At 41.4% G+C, this 21,223-nt stretch overlaps 1 protein-coding gene across 10 annotated transcripts in view; it reads left to right on the top strand.

Moving 5' to 3' along the window:
• Nucleotides 1-290: 290 nt before the first annotated feature.
• Nucleotides 291-21,223, top strand: part of itsn1 (intersectin 1 (SH3 domain protein)) — a 41,762-nt gene continuing 20,829 nt past the window's right edge. For 4 of the 10 annotated variants that reach the window (XM_047602206.1, XM_047602204.1, XM_047602203.1 and 1 more), the window contains exons 1-22: nt 291-454; nt 7,090-7,149; nt 8,592-8,684; nt 9,091-9,154; nt 9,583-9,743; nt 10,376-10,564; nt 10,844-10,925; nt 11,050-11,150; nt 11,243-11,306; nt 11,390-11,527; nt 11,737-11,831; nt 12,157-12,296; nt 12,464-12,586; nt 12,731-12,880; nt 13,157-13,297; nt 13,475-13,562; nt 14,367-14,506; nt 15,891-15,974; nt 19,244-19,380; nt 19,475-19,746; nt 20,038-20,195; nt 20,318-20,332. In XM_047602206.1, coding sequence (XP_047458162.1) covers nt 7,122-7,149; nt 8,592-8,684; nt 9,091-9,154; nt 9,583-9,743; nt 10,376-10,564; nt 10,844-10,925; nt 11,050-11,150; nt 11,243-11,306; nt 11,390-11,527; nt 11,737-11,831; nt 12,157-12,296; nt 12,464-12,586; nt 12,731-12,880; nt 13,157-13,297; nt 13,475-13,562; nt 14,367-14,506; nt 15,891-15,974; nt 19,244-19,380; nt 19,475-19,746; nt 20,038-20,195; nt 20,318-20,332 — 2,463 coding nt within the window. In that variant the 5' untranslated portion in view covers nt 291-454; nt 7,090-7,121. The remainder of the gene's footprint in view (nt 455-7,089; nt 7,150-8,591; nt 8,685-9,090; nt 9,155-9,582; nt 9,744-10,375; nt 10,565-10,843; nt 10,926-11,049; nt 11,151-11,242; nt 11,307-11,389; nt 11,528-11,736; nt 11,832-12,156; nt 12,297-12,463; nt 12,587-12,730; nt 12,881-13,156; nt 13,298-13,474; nt 13,563-14,366; nt 14,507-15,890; nt 15,975-19,243; nt 19,381-19,474; nt 19,747-20,037; nt 20,196-20,317; nt 20,333-21,223) is intronic. The other 6 variants (XM_047602202.1, XM_047602207.1, XM_047602205.1 and 3 more) reach the window with 3 other exon arrangements.

The following is a 21,223-nucleotide window of genomic DNA, read 5'->3' as shown; positions in this document are numbered from 1 at the left end:
TAATATAAATCTGTGGATGTTTTTGTTGCTTTTTTATTTTTGTTAAACTGACCGTTTTCTTTTCAGATGACAAACAAAATAAGATATCATTCAATTATTATAGAATAATCTATTATTATTATTATTGTGCTACTATTTGACAGCAGGCAGTAGGAGCGCCCGGTTTCGCAGCATCCCTGTGATCGAAGCGAAAAAAAAAAACAGCTGGCTGGTTCTCGCGGGATTACTTCAATGTGGTCATATGTTCTGTTACATCTCGCGATACGTCCGAAGCGTTACCCCATTTTCCAGCCGTCCCTCGGTCGGTCGGGATTTCAGAACCACGGGAGAGTCACCGGAAAGGGCTTTGGTGATAAACCAGCGTATTTTGGGAGAAGGTACTGCATTATATGGTTACATAAAAACGCAACGAGCTACTTTATCCGGTATTCAACGATGGAAAGTGAATTATGAGGTAAGAGCAGAGTGTAGTGTGGGTGATGTGAAAGAATGTCCCTGAGCGGGCTGACGTTAGCTTCTCACTGCTTAGCCTGCGTGCTAGCTCCCCTGACACATAACGTTCAAGCGGCCAGTTGGTCATTTTTAACCAGTGTAGCCAACCGATTCTCGGCTCCGACTGTGATGTTCATCCGCTTAGAGGGTGTCTGGCTTTGGTATTTGTAACAATAGCACAGCGTCAGGAAATTGGAAGGCGTTAGGAGTAGTTAGCTTATGTGCTAATGTTAAATCACTGCATCTGCACTGGCTCGCTGTGACCTAATGTTAACGTTGACCGGGCTTACTTGTGGTTAACCTTAGCCTGTCTAATAGTAGGGTGGACTGAGAGGAAGATGACAAAACAACAAAGATTGCTGACAGCGCTAGGGGAAGAGATCCACTGTCAATATGAAGGTTTTCACAGTTAGCCTAGCGACTGCTATCACAAATCATGCTGTTAGTCACAGCAACCAGCTACATGTCCAGTCAAAACAACCATCTGAGAATCTTATTATGCCCCTGAAATGTGTATTTGGGGGTGTCGAGCGTTGCGCCATATCGCTGACGAGACCATCTGAAATGATGCAGGAAGTGAGAATGAATTGCCAAAGAGAGCTTTCCTGTAAATGCGAACAGTCTTTCCTGAGAACTCAGCTCCTTTTCCTATAGAGGACGTGCAGCTTGAGCATTTTGATTAACAAGTTTAACTAATCGCCGTCAGTAAGGACTGGTATCCATAGTAACCTGGATGCTGACAAGTAGAGGTGGGAGGGTTTCAGATGAAAACGCTGGTGAGTTATGTTTGAGTCATGTTGAGTGCCATGTGAAGGACAAAACTAGTAAGTAATTATTGATTCACAACCAGTATTTATTGCTGTTAGTGTTGTTATGACAACATAAAGACATCGGATTGGAAATTCAAAAAAAACACTGGCATGCTATGTCAGTTTTTGTTAAGTCCAACCTTCCGGGCTTTAACTAGATTAGAGCTGAAACTGTTGAGTGAATGCACAGAAGTAATCCATTAACCTAATCCATTACATTTGTTTAACTAAGCAGAATGATAGATGTTCTGCGTCTCATGTAAATATATATTGCTTCATAAATTATATCTTTGGGTTTGGTTCTGTGGGTCAGACAGATCAAGACCTTTATAAATATCCCCACAAAAGTATATGATAAAGAAAAATTGATTAATAAAGTAAATAAACCCTTAAAAGGTATGATAATAATAACTCTAATCTGTCCCAATAACTCTTCCTGCACAACATGTTTCAGCAATATCTGAATATCAGACAGTAACAGGACTTTATACTGACTTCAGTTTATTTTGTACACTCATAAAATTGAAAGCATTCTCAAGGATTCAAGGATTAAAGGATTTTTTATTTGTCATTCACAACCATACAGAAGCATGACATGGAATGAAATTATGCACTCAGGTCCCAGCCCAGGTCTCATATAACAGTCCTGCACTAAGTCTTATCTTCATCAACTTTATTGGATTCAGCATTTGCTTAAAGCAACTGAGAGAGCTGATGATTCAACTGTGTTTTTATGGTGGGTGCTGTAGTTCTGTTGAAATGTTGTATTCGACACATGTTCCTATTACTTAACATTTTAGTCTGCGGGTCATGCTGAATAAGGGAAACACTTACCACACACTACACCCTCCTAATTGATCATCTTGTTGATTCGTCCGAACATCATAATAGTCATAAAGTAAGATTTAGTGCAGGACTGTTATATTAAAATAAGATAAGACAATCCTTTATTTATCCCACAGTGGGGGTACCTAATGAACTGTCAAATGAGTGCATGTTTCAGTTCTGATTTCTAACTGATCAGATGTTTGCTTGACTTTTTAAAAGCTGTGCAACTTGCACTTTGTATGTGTAACAACTCCTTAACATCCATTCATTTAATTATTAGTTAAATTTAGAAAGTTCAAAAGGATCAGACACAGTTCAGCAAGTGCAGCTGTTTTCAGGAGGTTGTCTCTGTGTTCTCACCATAAACAATATAAATCAGCTGCATGTAATATAATTAGTTCCATTCAACGCAGCGAATGGGTTATTTTATTCAAGTCCAACACCTTAAAATCTATGAAATCATGATGTTATCTATCAGGAATATGAGTGTGGTAAGGTAGCAATTGAATATGGTAGCTAACCATTCTCATACATTGTTTTAAAGCATTATTATTCACACACTTGGCACATAGATAAAACATTAGGCTCTTAACGTTCCTCTTATAGAAAACAAGTCATACCATTTGACTAATAGTCTTTTACCTAAAGTCGTTGTCAAATGATTGCTGGTATCAACAAAAGTTTGTTCAGAACTCTTCAGTGAAATGTGTTAAGATCTTTTGTGTTGCCCAATCAAGTAAATACTACTTCCTCAGCCTGTTCAGGGTTAAACATGGGGGCCAGATGGTGAACAAAAGTTGTGCTTAAGTTATATTTCTGTTATGAACCAGTGTTAGCATTTATACTACTAAGTGCTAACATGGTGGACATGTTGTTGGAAGGATGGGAGGCTGAGGGATAGATGGAGCGACGGCAGCAGGAGCTGATGGAGAGACTGCAGTTGTAATCTTGTGTCTGGATGTGTGTGTGTGGGTCCTGTCGCCTATCAGGCTTCACCACTGGACAGCAGTCTGATAATAATGTGAAAGTGTGTGTTGGACAGAGACCGATGCAGAGCTTAGGGTCAGTGTCAGCGAGTGTGTTCAGAGCGGGTGTGTCTTTAGTGTAAGTGAGACCTCGATGTTGTGTGTTTGAGACTGTATGTTAGATACAAAGGCACATGCATGTGTGGGAGCTGGTAGATACTGATGCGAATAGCCGCAGTTATTAATACCAACACTGTCATGGTGTGGCCTTCTGCTCCAGCTGTAATCAACACATTGAAAACACATTTTTAAAATCAGGACCTCATTAATTGTCTAATATTCTCTGGTTTCTCTTTGGCGACAATTTTTTAAATTAATTTGTTAGTTGTGTAGCTTAACAATATATTTAACAACCATTAAAAGTTACTGGCCGCATACACAATTCTTCTTATTATTAACTTCCTTAAATCTGCCAGGCTTCAGACTACAGTGATCTGGAACAGTTAGTGGAAACTAGGGTGTGTTTCAGTGTGACAGAGGTCTGTGGTGAAGACAGTGAGAAGCAACTGCTTAAAATAATAAAACTGTGGTGGATTGGTATGTAGATGCCCTTTATGTGCCAGTGTTCCCGACAAAAGCTACAAGAATAATTTATGCTAAATACATAACTACACTGATTTCTTACTTTTGAAGTTCCTCAGACATTGGCTTGTTGTTCTCTGTCTTCTCTCTCAGTGCTCATTCTTTTACCTGAAGTTGGTAAAAGATGGTTCATCCAGTCACCTGCCATTCTCCCATCAGTTTCCAGGGAGGACTTTTCCGATATGTCTGTGTAACAAATTGGAAGAAAGCAAGCAAACTTTCGCATTGTGCTTTCTAAATCAGCCAATAAACCATTTGCTGTCATTCACGTGACTGATCATTCAACTCATCTTTTCTGCTCTACTTCAGAATGGAACCATGGGTATGAGTGTCCTGAGGATTTAGGCTTTTATCCACCAACTCAGACCTGAATCTCTATTTTGACATATATCTATATCTCTTGGACTGTTACTCTGTTTTTTTTATGCAGGGAATTACTCAGCACAAATGAGAGGATATTGATCTTTACTCTAAGGGCATAGTTAAGGTGGCGGAAATAGTTTTCTATTCTAGACTTTCTCTGGAAACGCAAATGTTTTCTGCAGAAGTATGAAATGGATTGGGTCTGAGTTAGATGAACTGATCATAGAATGAATCCAAACACGCTAACTATGATGGACTTGTATATATATTTGAATTCCCTGCCTTTTCTTATTATGGATGTCCATGTCAACCTTAAAGAAACGGCAGATACATTTGCTGCTTGTGACACTTCCTCATTAGAGTGAATGGACTGGTAGTCATTTATCCTGATATCACTCATGAAAGAAAGGTATGGGGGAATGTTGGAGGGGGTCTCACTACTAATCTGTCCTGACACTGTCTTTATAGTGTGTGTTTGAGTGAGGGGCTTAAACAAGCATCTGGCTCAAGCCTTGATAACAGACCAACACTCCAGTTATGTCCCAGTATTCTAATTATATGGACTAATCCCACAAATACATTGCAGGGGAAAAGAGAGCATTAAGCCCTGAAGTACACAAAGGTGACAAGAGATTAGATATTACAAACATATTACAGCTGAAGCAATGAGCTTTACATTTTAATTTTATTCAGTTAATTGAACTGCCGCATTTATAATTTGTGCTCATTTGAGACACGCTATGATGATTAACAGAAAGCGACATGTTAACATAACTTAAAACTTAAAACGTCTTAAATGTGCTAGTGTCAACTTTTAACTCCTGCTGTTAGTTGCTGTGTGTGAGGTATTGTGCAACCTATAAACAAGTCAGTTTGTTCCAGAGGCAGATCATTTGCAGCTTGATTTCACATGAGATTTTGGTGGAATGAGAAGTAAAAGTGTGCAGCAGCTGACCTCCTCAGTCAAACCCTAATGTTCACAAATGTCAGCTTTAAGCCATGATCTCTTGCGTTTTGAGTGTCTTCTAGAAAGACCTGTACTTTGTTGCTATTTTTCGGCATCCCACTGGATCCTGTTCTGGCTTTAACATGGTTCTCCAGAAGTTTGAGCATGACAAGAAATGTTCTCATTGCTGAGCTGCTTCTGTAACCTTTCAGTTACAGCCTTGAAAGTGTGTGTGTCTGCGTGTGTGTGTGTGTGTTTGTGTAGAGTGGGCTTTGTTCCTCTGACCTAGTTAAGCTGGTTACTTTGTCCTCCCACTCTGATGATAATGGGGCACACACACCAGGCAATACACCCTTCAACAGGCCAAGCACAGTTTGATAATGAAAGAATAGTCAGAGAGGCAGTGTTTAGAAAAAGATTTTTTTTTATTTGTCTGAGCATAATAGAACAAATCATATTATACTGATGAAAAAACTTATGTACAACTTGGGCTAAATGAGAAATGAACCTACAGCAGGAAGTCTTGTTAAGACGACCAGATTCTTATTTGCATACACTGAGGGGGAAAAAACTGCAACCCACACATACACACACCCTCACTAAGTCCTTGTCTGTTGCAATGCGTGTCACATTATTATGGGTTGTCTGCTGGCCACAGCGGTACAAGCACAGGGAGACAGGTCTGGATCTGATTAACATACCTCCACCAGGATGGAGTTATGTTACACACTATAGATATTTAGTTGTTTGAAGAGGTAGAGTGCTGTTTTATTTCATTACTTGGCAAAAAATAATGACAACAAGTTTCTTTTGCATATTTTCAGAAGACTCCATCCTGTCAAAAACAGCTATTCCCTCTTTTTTTGGGTGCCGTTCAGTTGGTGAAATTCCAGTTCGTATTGTCTGAAAGGAAGAGTGACTTAAAAAGAAGTCTCCAGTGGAGCCTTTCAGAGGCCAACAGTAGAAAACTGGTGTTCGCTGTGGTCGGCTCCCAAGTGAGAATGTTTGCAAATGAGCGAGTGTGAAGCAGAGTGGTTTGGAAAATGAGCAACTGTGCCCGGGAAGCTTGTCCTGCATAAATAAAGGTTGGCTTCCCTGTTGACATGCACAAGCATGGCCAGCTCACAGTTTAATGTGTGGACCGACACTACAGTCAGATCAAAACTTCGGAAGCTTCGTAAACATGTTGGTATACATTTTCATGTGCTTCAGTTTTGTGTTGCGTGAAAGATTGAGAACCAGTTTTGTCTTGTCTTGTGTTTTGCACTGTTGACCCAGGCTGGACCTCTACACCGCCATGAATCAGTGGTGGAACGAGTCAGTGAGAGCGACCTCTCTGATTGGCATCAGAATTGAAACAGAAGTGGTAAAAGTAAACAAAAGAACAAGGTTGAACGTTAAAAACTGAAGTTAAACTTACTCTTTATATTCATCTAATCTGAACACTCCACAAATACTGTCACAGCAACGTGATGTATGAATAAAAGTTGTACCAACTTGGCATGATTCAGGAGAGGTCAGCTCTGCAGCAGGACAGTCTGTCGCTCTCCCTAGCTTGGTAGTCTCCCTGTTAATAGTAACTCTCATGGTTTCCCGATTGTTCGAGCAGGTGCAGAACATATGTGCCAGCTGGTCGTTGGCTGTTGTGTTCGAGTGCAACTTTTTGGTCCAGGCAAGTGGATGTGAGGAAATGTTACAGTCGACCTTCATTCCCAGACGTTCCTTGACGTCGGTTCACTGAACTGGAGAGCAAACACAGATGAACAACTTAAGCATTAGAAGACAGCAGAGTGGCAAATTAACTCCAGACTTGTGTTGGAAAACCATTTCCTCCACGAATGACTTTGTCTCCTGTATCAGCACCTTTGACGCTATTTTGTCCTTCTAACATGCTGTTAAGCGTCTAGTCTGATTGCAGAGTTTGCAGATAGCTCTCTCCTTTGGCTGTAAAATTCTGTTGGCCTTGCTAAGTGGGATAAAAAAAATGATAATGAGATTGATCAGATAAAGCTCTTCACCTGTTTTTCTAAATGTGTTGTTTCAGGTGTCGTGTAGTCGCAGAGAACTGAGTGAAACATGGCACAGTTCCCAACCACATTCACAGGTCAGTATGTACATTGAAAGTTGATTTTTATGTTTTCTTCTCAGACTTGTTTTCTTCAGTCTGTTCTCAGGGAGTCCATTAGTAGACAAACCACAATTTAAATCTACTTTAATCTCCTTTAAACTTTAATTGACTAGAGGCAGAGTATGACAACAAGACATGCTAAACGTCAGTTTTAAAAGTATGTTAGTGGTGAAATACTACATTTAGGTATCTGTATGCAAGCAAAAGCCAGTCTCTCCTTTAATCTCTTTTTTTTAAATTTCAAATACAAATGTCTAAAGTAGCAAAAACTTCACACACAATGCCTTTAGATAGCACTTTAGCTTCAAACATCTAGCACACAGTCATACATGAGGACATATGAGTGGATATAGCTCCCGTTATACCAAATTTTTTTGCCCAACTGGTACAAAAATGGAGCCAGACGGACAGATTTCCCTTCAGGATGACAACCGGAGGGAGACAAGAGGCAGATTGACAAAAAATGCTTGAAAACCAGAGAGTATGAACAGATCTGTGACTGCTACACACTACATACCTCCCTCTGCTGAATGAAGACCAGCCTCAGCCCGGCCTCATTGCAGCTTTAGATGCAGCTGAGCAGTGGCATAAATTGAAAATGTAGTAATAAGCCCTGTTTGGAAGAGACTGTTACCTGGAGACAGAATGCTGGGAACATTTATCAAGCAAAATAGAGACAGAGGAAAGGCACAAACCAAACCGACGCAGGGGGGAATTTCTGAATCACAGGCCGTCCCCAGGTAAAACTAATCCTGTGTGAATAGGGCTTTAAACACAAAGATGCGATTTGCACTGGACTAGTATCATAACATGAACTCTGTGTTTGGAGAAGCGTGGTAGGTAAACTCACAAATTACAGACTTTCTGATGACTCTGTGAATCAGGCTTTAGTCAGGTAAGCACATAGTTACCATTTGTACAGTTAGATACATAAGTATAACATAAAAGCTCATACCACACAGAAAGACAACTGAGTCACAAACCAGTAAAATAAAATGACCTTCTATCAGCAGACGTTGGTCTTGCCTTTGAAAATGAGTCAGCATGAGTCACTGATAACATATAGTTAAATGGTCCAGAATGTACCTGGAATGTAAGACAAACCCTGGCTGGATGTTTTTCTCTAATGTGGTCACTAATTTACTTGCTCAAGACTAATTAAACAAAGTACAAATTGGACTACCAGCAGAGCATAAACACTTATAGACCGACTAATTATAGGGGAATGTCAATAATGGTATATACTGCTTCTGTGTTTGTGACATCTCCTTACACTCCATTATCGCTCTTAAGTGTTCCTTAATAGGAATATTATTACAGGAACAGAAACTCATGACTAACATATTCCTTTTATTCCTCTCTTTTATCTCTGTCTGTGTCTGTGTGCTTTTTTTGTTGTTTTTTTGGGTGTGTACCAGGTCCAGATGTGTTTCTGATCTCAGTGGATGAGAGAGCCAAACATGACCAGCAGTTTCACAGCCTCTCTCCGACTGCTGGGGGATACATCACAGGTAATCATCCAGATGCCACACATAGCTTTACAGTACATTGGTAAGGTGAGATAAGGGCACGCACAAGGCCAGTGTCAAATGCGTTATTGTTGGCTACGTGGGGAACTTGATGTCCAGGTGTCAAATGTCTTCGGTGCTTGCAGTCTGTTGCGGGAAATGGAGTCTGAATTAAGGAGACTGGACTTTAATTTGGAAAGAAACATTGCAAATTACAGCCGAGTTTGCCTAGTTTGATAAGAAAGCAATATGGAACAGAGAGAGGTGTGCAGCGTCAGCGTTAGGAAAGGCTTGTATAAAACCACGACTAATTAATTCAAGCAGCTGATTGTTTTTAGCCTTGTTTAAAGTGGTTGTAGTTTTTATACCAGTACTGTGATCTGATGTCTTGTTTCTGCTTGTCTTTAAGGTGACCAGGCGAGGAACTTTTTCCTCCAGTCAGGGCTGCCCCCGCCCATCTTGGCCCAAATATGGTGAGTTGCCTAAGCAGGAATGTACGACTAGCTCAGCGGTTAATGGATACTGAGCAGCCACCTTGCTAATTTCACTATTCTGATCATCATACTCAATATCTCTATGTGTTTTTGGTCTTGCCATGTCTTAGAGTGTACCTGTCATGGTGACAGCCACTTTTATTTAAATTCAGTCTTCAGTCGAGAGACCTTGGGTCCTTATATATACGTTATACATTTGTGTATATTTGTTTCAGCAGGAAAATGAACCCTGGTACATAATTACGCAATATTAGGTAGAGGGTCGTAATGTTATGGCTGATTGGGGTATAATACATGAGTGTGAACAGACATGGATATTAGCTGCAGCGTGTCAGTCCAGTGGAGATAAACAAGCTGAAGACAGTAATTCCAGGTTGACATGACTTCCTTGTCCCGTCTACCTGCAGGGCTCTGGCTGATATGAACAGCGATGGCCGCATGGATATTCACGAGTTCTCCATCGCCATGAAACTCATCAAACTGAAACTCCAGGGTCACCCTCTGCCCCCTACGCTTCCTCCCAGTATGAAACAGCCCCCGCTGTCTTTACCCCCTCAGACTGGCTTTGGTAAGTCTGACATACAGATGCAGGAGTGTAATTGTGAAATTAATTTGGGATTTCTTCTAGAAATTCATAGCAATGGAACACTGCACACAGTTTACTGTCATAACATGGATGTAATATTTTACGGTTCATGTCACAGCTACTTTCTGTCATTCTTGTCTTGTTGGCTCCACATCAGCAGATGTATTTGATAAGGATGACGTCAGTGTTTCCTCTTCAGAGGTCACAGAATACACATTCTTTCTCTCAGCTCTTCCTCTTGCATATCAAGCCTTCAGTGCTGATCAATAAACTTCTAATGCAAACACAGGATGTTGTAATTGTTTCCTGTTCTTCAGATGTGTGCTGTAGCTCTCTCACCCCAGACTGTTGTAATGTTCAGCTGATGTTGAAACGGCGTGAAAGGTGGTGATTCAGCTGGATAATCATTCTGGAGGGTGGTTTTGTTATTTAGCAGAGTTCATAAATTACATAATAGAAACGTGTCAGTACAACACAATAAAATATTACTAAAAAGCACAGTCTCCAAAATGAAAACAGTTATACACTAGTGTACGTAATGAACTGACAAATGAGTTTATAATGTGTAAAGAGTGGGATGATTACTTATGTACTATGTACCTGTTTTTATCCAGGCATGCCACCCATGCCTCCCCTCCCAGCTTCTCTACCAGGCGTGCCCCCGCTCCCCCTGCCCCCTCTTCCCGTCGGCGTGTCGCCCCCACTCCCTCTCTCATCTGTACCACCTGCCCTCCCGCAGCCGATCGCCAACGGAGCTCCTCCTACAGGCATGATGCAACCCATCTCAGGCTTCTCCCACCCAGGTATCACAGCAGCACAAGAGGATCGCAGTATGTTTAAATGTTTGTGTTGGGTCTCAGTTCTGTTTACACATAATAACAGATAGCTCTCATATTTACAATACATTATACAGTCACATAATCTTTTATGTCTCTGTGAATGCTGTAAGTAGTGGTTGTGCAGCAGACAAAAAGAAATGTAAAGCTTCAAGTGAAGATGGTATTTCTAAAACAAACAGAACTGTGAGGGACTCACCTGAGTTAGAGGATGTCATTCACATTATTCTTCTATGTCTCCCTCAGCTGCTCCTTCCGTCAACAAGTCTTCTTCGTTTAATCGTTCCAGCACCAAGTTACAGAAGGGGTCATCGTTCGATGCTGCCGCGTACGTCAAGGATGTTTCTGTTTCTAGCTGTTAGCTCATTCATTCTCTTTAAAACCGTGAACCACGCGTTATCTGTGACAGTCACCTCACGTTACTCTGCTCTTTGCTCTCTTCCTCATACTAGTAGTCAGCCTCCGTCTGATTGGGCGGTTCCTCAGTCCTCCAGGTTGAAGTACAGACAACTGTTTAACTCCCATGATAAGATGATGAGCGGACACCTCACTGGTACGCCCCACACCAACATGTTCTTCTTCATATTTGTTGCTCTGCATTTAAATGGGCTTTGGGGCATTTCTTGATGTGTGATTTTGTTGCAGGTCCCCAAGCGCGCACCATCCTGATGCAGTCCAGTCTTCCTCAGGGCCAGCTGGCCACAATCTGGTCGGTACAGTGAAGTTCATCCTTTTAATATTTATCAAAATGAAAGACAATTGTTCTTTTAAATGTGAAATATTTCCCTTCAGGAGTTTATCAGACATTGACCAGGATGGAAAACTCACAGCTGAGGAGTTCATCTTGGCTATGCACCTCATAGATATGGCTATGTCAGGGTTACCGCTGCCCCCTGTGTTACCACCAGATTACCTCCCGCCAACATTCAGGTAAACACTGCTTCATTAGTTAACTGACGGCAGCAGCTAAATAACCAAGTTTTAAAAAGATGACTGCAAATCTATTTGGTTTTCAATCTGGTGATTTTAAATTGCAAACAGGAAATAACAGTAATACAGCGTGTTTCTTAGCCATGTGGAGTCACAGCATTGAAAGTGCGGGTGTTGACTGTTTGTGTATTTATCGCTGCGTGTGACAGGCGTGTGCGAAGCGACAGTGTTCAGTCGGATCAGAAGAGCGTCCAGGAGGAGGTGGAGGAAGAAATCGAGAGCAGCCAAGAAAAGAAATTACCAGGTGAATTGTGCAAAACGCCCGCAACGATATTTGATATTACCTAGAGCTGTCAATAGATTAAAATAACTGATTAGTCACATGATTTCCATAGTTATTTGTTTATCTATTTTAAATCTACCTCAAATAGATACTTTATAAGTTCTTATTACTTTTATCGACATGGAAGTCGACAAATATACTTGCTTTATGCAAATGTATGTTATTATAAAGGCAACACATCCAAACTATGACAAATACTGTGTGGGATACCAGGCATCTCTGTTTCAATGTAACCTGCTTCTTTGACTCATGTGATGCTGTTTTCACACAACTTTCCTTACTGCAGTGACGTTTGAGGATAAGAAAAGGGAAAACTTTGAGCGGGGGAACCTGGAGCTGGAGAAGAGACGTCAAGCTTTGCAGGAGCAGCAGAGGAAAGAGCAGGAGAGGCTGGCTGCTCTGGAGAGAGAGGAACAAGAAAGAAAGGTATTGACTTTATTGATTTTTTATTTTCTTACGGTGTGCTTCAACATTTGACTTGCCCACAGTTTATGGCTTCTATAAAAGGGCCATAAAATATACAGTGCTTTGTCATTACAACAAGTAATGTAGCTGTTTGTTCTGACGGCTCATTTTGTGGGTTTGTGTTTCAGGAGCGTGAGCGTCTGGAACAGGAGAGGAGACGACAACAGGAACTAGAAAAACAGCTGGAGAAACAGAGAGAGCTGGAGAGACAGAGAGAGGAGGAGAGACGCAAAGAGATAGAGAGGAGAGAGGTACAGAGAGAAACTGGAAATAAATATCAAGTATCTGCACATTAATTACAAAGTTATGTTTGAGCTGAGGTTCATCTGCTGACAAAAGCCTTGCACTGCCCCCCTTCACCTCTGCATGATGTAAACTTGCTCCCTGCTTTCTAGGCAGCTAAACGTGAATTGGAGCGGCAGCGTCAGCTGGAGTGGGAGCGTCAACGCCGGCAAGAGCTTCTGACGCAAAGAAACCGAGAGCAAGAGAGCATAGTGCTGCTCAAAGCCAGGAAGAAGACCCTGGAGTTTGAACTGGAGGCCCTGGTAATGAAGCATACACTATTGCATCACGTCACAGTCAGACAAGCCGAATGCACACAGCAGACAAACAAAACCAACAAAACATTTTCATGGTAAAGAATGAAATGCTGTGAATATGAAGTTTTTCAAAACATAAACCTTCTGTACTCTGGAATTCAACAGACATATGAAATATAAAAACATCAAACTTCCTGGTTGTGATTGAGGTGTGAGAAAATCTTATGTCATATACTGTGTGTGACACATTGTGTCTCTCTGTCTTTTCCTTCTGTTCTCCAGAATGACAAGAAATCCCAGTTGGAGGGTAAACTGAAGGATGTTCGGTTTCGACTGTCGGCTCAGCGAAGAGAGGTGGAGCAGACCAACCAGACCAGAGAAACGCGGATTGCTGAAATCACACTGCTACAGCAGCAGCTTCAGGTCCGTCATTCATTAGACAGACGATGCCACATTTACTTCTGCTCCTTTTATTCGCTCGAGGAAACAAATTTAGTTATGTTACACAGATATTATGTAGAATTGTATATGTGCTACAAAATATGTAATTGGAATGTGTGATAATTATTTCCATCTCTCTGGTTGTGTGTGTGCTCCCAGGACTCCCAGCAGTGGTTAGGAAGACTAATTCCTGATAAACAGAGTCTGAATGATCAACTGAAACAGGTTCAACAGAACAGTCTTCACCGTGAGTACTGCATACACTACACACATAGCAAGGCTTCAACGACTGTGATATACAGTATTTGGGCTGGGTTTAAAAAAAGATTTTCTGATTCAAATTGAACGTGATTTGAAAGATGTGGTCGATTCATAAAATCCCTGGATCTACTTTTAAAATATATGCCATTTCTTGCATGTTCCCATCAGAAATCTGGCTGCGGTCTCATATTAAGTTTAGCACATGTCCTAAACATATGCTACTAAAAAACTGATCAGCTTTAAAAAGTATGACGGCAGAAAAGAGCTAGACGAAGCAAAACCATATGAGAGATGAAAAAGGAAAGGTAAAATATTAAAGAAATAACACAACACAGGGTTTAGCATACAATGTTACTACTATGGTGGCCCACCAGGGACTCATTTACTCCATGGTCTCATATTGAATAAGAAATACTTTTGCGTGTTTCAAACAACCATGTGTTTGTATTGTTTTTCATATGCAGGATCTTATTTTATGTGCAGACATTTTATATACTATAGATTGTTTTCAATATTTGGGATAGCATTATAACAACCCCCTACATTCTATAAGTGAATTAATATTGAATTGGATGTAGTAGAATCAGGACCCTGTTAATCAAATGAATTCAGTGATACTCAGCCCATTACAGTATATTAATGCTGAGAATGCAGGAGTACTCATTATCTATCCTGCTTAGTGTATCTGAGCTGTGAAATGTCTGTCATTAACCAAGCTTTTTTCTAACGATGTCTTTGCCTAATTAACCTGACCCAGAGTCTTGCTGTCTATGCATTTGTGTGTATTCAGGTGATAGTCTGTCATCCCTGCAGAAGGCCGTTGAGCAGAAGGAGACGAGCAGGCAGCAGCTTAGAGAGCAGCTTGATGCTGTCGAAAGAGAGACGAGGGCCAAGCTGCTGGAAATAGACGCGTTCAACACCCAACTGAAGGTAAACGGCTGATTGACTGGCAGCTTAAAGTATGACAGGAAGGGACAGTCGTGGCTCTGCCTGGTAAATATCTGGTTACAGGATCATGTAGTTTGTCTAATAAGGAGATGTAGAACTAATCCAATAGATTTGACTTTTACTGTTAATCACACTTTAATCCATCTGTCAGTATTTGTGTTGTTTTATAGCACAATTCTTGTGTGTTCGTGGAGATTTGAGGAGCATATTAACTTACTTCTTTCAAGTCTCCATAAATGTACTATTGCGTCATATTTAAATATGAACAAATTCATATTTATTCACACTCTTTAGTGTATGAGAATAAGATTATTACACGATTTTGATACTGACAAGCAGAATTTTTATGTTTATTCAGCATAAAAATGTGACATAAGTGACATAAACCTTCACTGTGAAGTGATACATGACTTAGAAATTTAAATATCTGTTTAAGAAAATAGCCAGTTAATGAATTAAGTAGCTTGTTAACATGATATTGTTTTTCACCCCTCATAACTTCATTCCCACAGCTTGGTGACTAAATATCGTCACACTTTTTGTGTTTTTGACGTGTTTAAAGTTTTGACTTTTGTATCTATTCATGTTGGTGTGTTGCTATGAGTATTGATGTTGGTTGCTTTTTGGAGAGAGCTAGCTGTGCACAGGAACACTCAGGGGTAGCTTTCACCTAAAGAGTTGAAGATGGAGGGACTTTATTCTTCCGGAATTGGATCACAGCAGTCTGTTAATATTTCCTAGAGCACCCTTTGTCCCCTTACTTTGTATTTATTTTCTAACAATTTACCAGGGCGATAAGAGAGGTCAAAGAGAGGAAAGTCAGTCCTGTGGTCTGCTATGACAGAGTGGAGAGGAGAATGAGAAGGAATGGAGGAGAGCAGAGACAACACAGGCTGCAATAAACTCATTTTCAAATGACTAATCTAATGATCTCAGTTTTATTCGGTGTAGGCCACATTTACACAGTGATTTGGGAAAGCAAAGCAGCTGAGCAGCAAACAAAGAATGCAGTTCGGTAACCGGTTCTCTCCGGAGTAAAGTGCAGTCATGTCTCTCTGTGGTGCAATTCTTGCAAACGAGAGGCACAGGCCACTGAGATGTGAACTCTGTTTGACTATACTTCCCTCCGCCCTCCTTTCTACACCACTCCCTCTCCCCGAAATCTTCTCTTATCACACTGCTGTTGCCTCATCTGTCCTGTATACCCACTGGGGCTCTTCATCTGCAATTCTTTTCTGCTTCTACTGGCTGTCCTTGTCCATCACTTTCTCCCTATTTATTCTGACATAATAAAACCCTTCCTTCTATATTTTCTACTCCTTTTATTTATCTCCACCACTGGCCTTTTCCCCCTTGCCCATACCAGTCTCTGTGTGAGTTCTATGCCAACCACTGTGCCAGGATAGAGGCCCTGCGACGCCAGCTTCAGGAGGAACAGAGAGGGAGACAGGTAGAGCACACTGCCACAGCTGGACCGGGGTGGTACTGCAGTGGAGATAAACTCCAATATAAATCACAAAATGAAACTTCTGCCAGTAATGTCACACCTGGAGCAAAAAAGTTTGTATTTGGATTGGACAGACAGGTGTTTCAGTGACTTTAACGCCTTCAAACCAGGCTTGTGAAAAGCCTGATTTGTGGTGATATTTCACTTTTTACTGCTCTGTGCTGCCCCCGCCAGCCAGCCAGATGTATTGCAGCCAGTTTAGGTGTCATTGTAATTGTCAAACTGTGAGTGGTGTGACCACTGACGCACACACTCACACACTGACGGACTGATTCTAGTGTGCTGTTTTTTTTGTTTTGTTTTGTTTTTTTATCACACACCTCAGTTGGTTACATCTCCGACAAGGAGGCATGCAATACCTAATACTACTTAATACTAATACCAAGGATATAAATGATTCATTGAATGAATCATTCTTACTGTGCACACATAGTGTCAGATACATACTAACAATTTAACATCTTCAAAGTAATATAAGAACAAGTTTTTCAGAGTATTATCTAATTTAATAATTACATAAAAAACATTCAAAGTATCTGTTCAGGCTTATTCCACGCTCTGCTGAAACAAGTTGACACCTGCGCTGTTCCCAGTTTTAAGGCCGTTTCTATAACGACTCTTACAGATGTAGCAGCATATTACTCATCAGAGTGAGTCACAAGAGCCTCTCCTGATTGTGCAAGGAATATATTGTGCACTCTGTCTTTGTTTAAACTCTGAGGAAAATCATCAGACTAACTGAATACAGTGCCACTTGAAGCTATTTGCACCATCTCTGCGCAAAAATGAGTCAAAGCATCAGCTGATATTCATACAAGTCCTGAAGGTAGTCAAAGAAAGCCCAATCAAGCAAGTCAAACTGAATTATTAAACCTAGGTACGCATTCCACTGAATAGTTCATTTGTACATATCTTTGAGTTACAAAAGTATGTGAACCTTTGTTTTCAGTATCTGCCGTGACCCTCTTGCAACTTAACATTTCCAATAACTGCTCATCAGTCATCTGCTTGGGGGAATTTTAACCCATTCTTTTAGGACAGTATTGATTAATTTCTGAGAAGTTGACATGTGAGAGCAGTGGTTTTGTCCTTGCCACTCTGTCTTGCACACCAAGGTGGTTGAGTGTTTTTGTGATGGTGGATTTATCAGGCTTAAGTTAGTCTGACACCCTTTGTTACCTCTAAGACTATTACACGTCTTGCTTTTAGGAGTCTCACCACATTGGCTGGAAACACTCCTGACCAGATGAACTTGTAATCTTAGAAGTGCACTTACTTTTCCAGTTCACAGGTGTGTAATAGTGGCTAATGTTCCTGAATAAACTCATTTTAAAACATAATATTTTAAGCATAGTTGTTCCCTCAGTTTGTTTAGGTTCTTTCTTACTTTCAGTACTTGTGTGAAGATCCGCTGATACTTTACTGAAAATGTTTTGGAGAAACATTATGAGAAGATTATGTGCAAATACCTTTAAGCAGCTCTGAATGTCCAGGAAACTTGTTGATATGTCCAATACCAAATTCTGAATAGTTTTAAGAGACAGTAGTGAGAAAAACTACTTCCAAAAGAATTACATTTTGTGTTTACCTGTGTAAATATTGACTAAAACGTTAACTATGTTTGTGTCTATTGTGTGTGTGTGAATGTGTGTGTGTGCATATGTGTGTTCCAGCGCCAGGAGCAGGGTCAGCTACAGGAGTGTGTGTCAGCCGTCAGAGTGTGTCTGGCTCGGCTGCACTACGTAATAAAGGTCCACACAACAGCCCAACCTCAACCATCCCATCATGCTCCTCTCTCTCTGTCTGTCTCGCCATACTTCTTCCATTCTCTTTCTGCTACTTCTTCTTCATCTTCCCCTGAACCATCCTGACCGTCTCCTCTATCTTTTAACATAAATCTTGGTGGTAGCTCTCGACTCATTCACCCAGCTAGCTATGCTCCTCTAGTAGGCTAGTTCAGCAGTCAATTACTTTATGCTGCTGCTATGCTAGGCTAGTTTACTACACTTTACAATAATGCCACAGCCTACCACATGATGTTTCAGCCAGACATGTAGAAGCTAGTAGAAGTCTATCAGGGCACTGTGCCGATGTGATAAACCAGATGTTGATTGAGTGAGTGTGTGTGTGTGTGTTTGTGTGTCTTGTCGTCTCCTGGTGTTTCAGGTCGTTCATAGTTTTGCTGTCTTCTCTCTGACCGATTTGCTTGTCGCTCAAGGTTTCCTCACGTTGGTTGTTTGGCTGAAACACGACAGCTGCCTTGTATTGTTACAGTAACAGAGTGTGTTCTAATGGCACAGCTGGTTGTCATGACTACACAGAACTGCCCTCCCTCCCTCCACCACCACCGCATCTCCTTTCCCCTACCCCAACCCTCCCGCCTTTTTATTTATTTATTTATTTAGTTTTTAGTTTTTACTTCTAACCCATCCCACAAACATAAATTGTGTCCTGTGCAAGCTCCGCCCCACCGCCGCCACAGCCCGGACTTTTGGGGCTGGGTCAGCATCCAGTAGTGACAGAACCTACTTCCAGTGACATCCCTTCCCGTTTACCAATTTGTTCTACGCCAGCTTGAGCAGCTCAGGACTCTAGAAACCCACGCTCACAAAATCACAAGTGCAAGAAAAGGAAGAGGATTATATACTGGCAGTAGTGAGAAAGTTAGTGAGCATAGGGGTGGATTTACTGCATCCCTCGTCATTTTACTGCCTGTTGTATTCATACAGGTAATAAACGTCTCCTTAACCTGAAGACTTACATCGAACCATAAACAAGACATCATGTCTACATTTTTTTCCTTGCTCAGATTCTTCGTTTAGAGCCAAACTCTCTGTTCAGTGAAGTGTGGCTCCTCATAACAAAGGTTTCTAGATCTACAACACCGTCCATCTTTACGCCTGAAACCTTTTGTTTCCTGCCCACTGTTGAGATCTTGTGCTGGTCATTGTATGAAAGCATCAATTTGTTGCTACCCTATTAAGAAATCTGTGAACTGCTCACCTGTCTAATAGTTGCAAAGGTTAGCAGGGACACAGTACAAGGGGGTGGAGCTTGCCTCGGTCACCTGACTAATACAGACTTGCTGCTGCCGCTGCTGCTGGTGTTTGTTGTTCATGTTTGTTGTCAATGGTAACCCGTAGCAACCAGCCCCCTCTGATCCCACTTCCTCCTCAACGCTGTTCCTTCCTGTATCCCACGATGCTTTGCAGGAGCTGAGGGAGATCCATAGCCGGCAGCAGCGACAGAAACAGAAGGAGCTGGAGGGAGACACACACACACTGACACACACACACTCTCACATGCACACCCCGAGCGAGAGAAAGTCCGCTGAGCTGCAGGAGAGCAGGTGAGAATGACGTAATGTCACCTAACCTGTCCAGATTTAAAAGTTGCGCTTTGTGTTCGTCACGTGAAATAAATGTGATCCCCTCTTCGCGCAGGTTGTCATCGGAAGAAGGCGTCTCCTGGAGGGATGAAGCAGGAAGCTCTGCTCCTAAACCCCCTAGCCCCCCATCCCTCTCCGCACCCCACGCCTGGCTAAACAGAGTGACTCAGGAAGAGGAGGAGAGGAAGAGGAGAGCGATGGAGGAGGACGAGGAGGGCAGGAAAGGATCAGCAGAAGAGAAGGAGGATGAAAACAGGAGCAAGAAGGAAAAGCAAGATAAATTAAACAAGCTGTTCAGCCAGCCAGCTGACCCCTGGGCTTCAGCAGGTACGGAGAATGACTCAGTCACTTCTATGTATAATGAATGGTGCTCTAATCAACTGATGGTGTGAATGTGGGTGAAATATTTTGAGACAGATGTTCAGATTACATTTCACACCTTCACGCTCTTTTGTTCAGAGAAGGAAGTTCTACTTGGATGAGCAGCAAAACATCTTCAAGAGACTCGACAAATCTAGTTGTTTGAGCTTTGTTTTGTTTCAGTATGCCATGACCTAGATGATCAATGACCTACACAGACGCGGTCATCAGAAAAGTTTTTTTCTTTCTTGACAATAGAGAAGACTCCAGGTCCCAGCCTTTTTGAGCAGAAGGCTCCAGCCAGCGGCTTCGACCAGCAGCAGCCGCCAGTGAAGGTGGTCTACTACAGGGCTCTGTACCCATTTGACGCCCGTAGCCATGATGAGATCAGTATCACTCCTGGAGACATAATCATGGTATGTAGAACACACAAAACTGTTGGGCCCATACACACTTGTAACACAAGAGGATTTATATGTACAAAGTTACGGTGAGTGCATTAACTTTTCCCCTCTCTTCTCTGCTGTGCACACTGAAGGTGAAGGGGGAATGGGTAAGTTATTGCCCCCGGCCAGTGTTGTGCCTCCACCAATCACAAGCTAGAACGCTTGCTGTCATTGGTTCACCTCACCTCCATGTTCATTCATTTGCCAGTGGATGAATGCTTCTTCTTTTTTTTCCTTCTTTAACCAAGTCATTATAATAGTGTAAATTCTGATGTGGTGTTCTGTTTTTCATAGTTAATACGATGAGAAGAACTGTGAGCAAAAGAAATGTTCACCGTCGGACCTTTCACAATGAAAGCTTCTGTCCTCGTAAAACCTGTACACAAATAAGATTTCCCATCTTTCTTTTCAACATATTTATTCCATATTACATCTCCTTCACTTTGTCACAAGTTTAAATTCACAGTTCACAGTCACGTTTGCCAGACTAGACTTTTCAAATGTTGGTGTAGGACTGAATATGTAGCTAGTAGACAGCATGGTGGACTGAAAGGAAAATAAAAGAAGGAGTTGGGACGGATAAATGTTCATTATAGTATCCAGGTTAGCATCAAACTAGATGTTTAATGGAACATTAACTGTAACAAATGTCAAGTTTACTACTAATATGGTAATTTTGCTTCCTGGATTTCAGCTTCCCTGTTCTACTATGGCCCCATTCTGACCTTACATTAACATCCTTTGCGGTCTGATCGCATTTGGCCAGCTTTTTGTGCCTGTGTTCCCACCTGGTATTAACTACACAGTTTCAGAAACATAAACAGCACTGTTTTGTGTGTGCGCGCGTCACAACTTTGATGCACACGTTAATTTATTATATCTTTGCCCCGTTGTTGGTTATTTTTGAGATCTGCCCAAAATTAAAATTAGAAATCTGTAACCCTGGAAGCTTCCATAAGCACTGTAATCTACTGTAATGAAGCTTAATAAAGACACTG

The sequence above is a fragment of the Mugil cephalus genome, chromosome 13, assembly GCF_022458985.1.
Source record: "Mugil cephalus isolate CIBA_MC_2020 chromosome 13, CIBA_Mcephalus_1.1, whole genome shotgun sequence".
Lineage (NCBI taxonomy): Eukaryota > Metazoa > Chordata > Actinopteri > Mugiliformes > Mugilidae > Mugil > Mugil cephalus.
The sequence above is the reverse complement of the archived record's forward strand: the minus strand, read 5'-3'. Positions and strand labels throughout refer to the sequence as shown.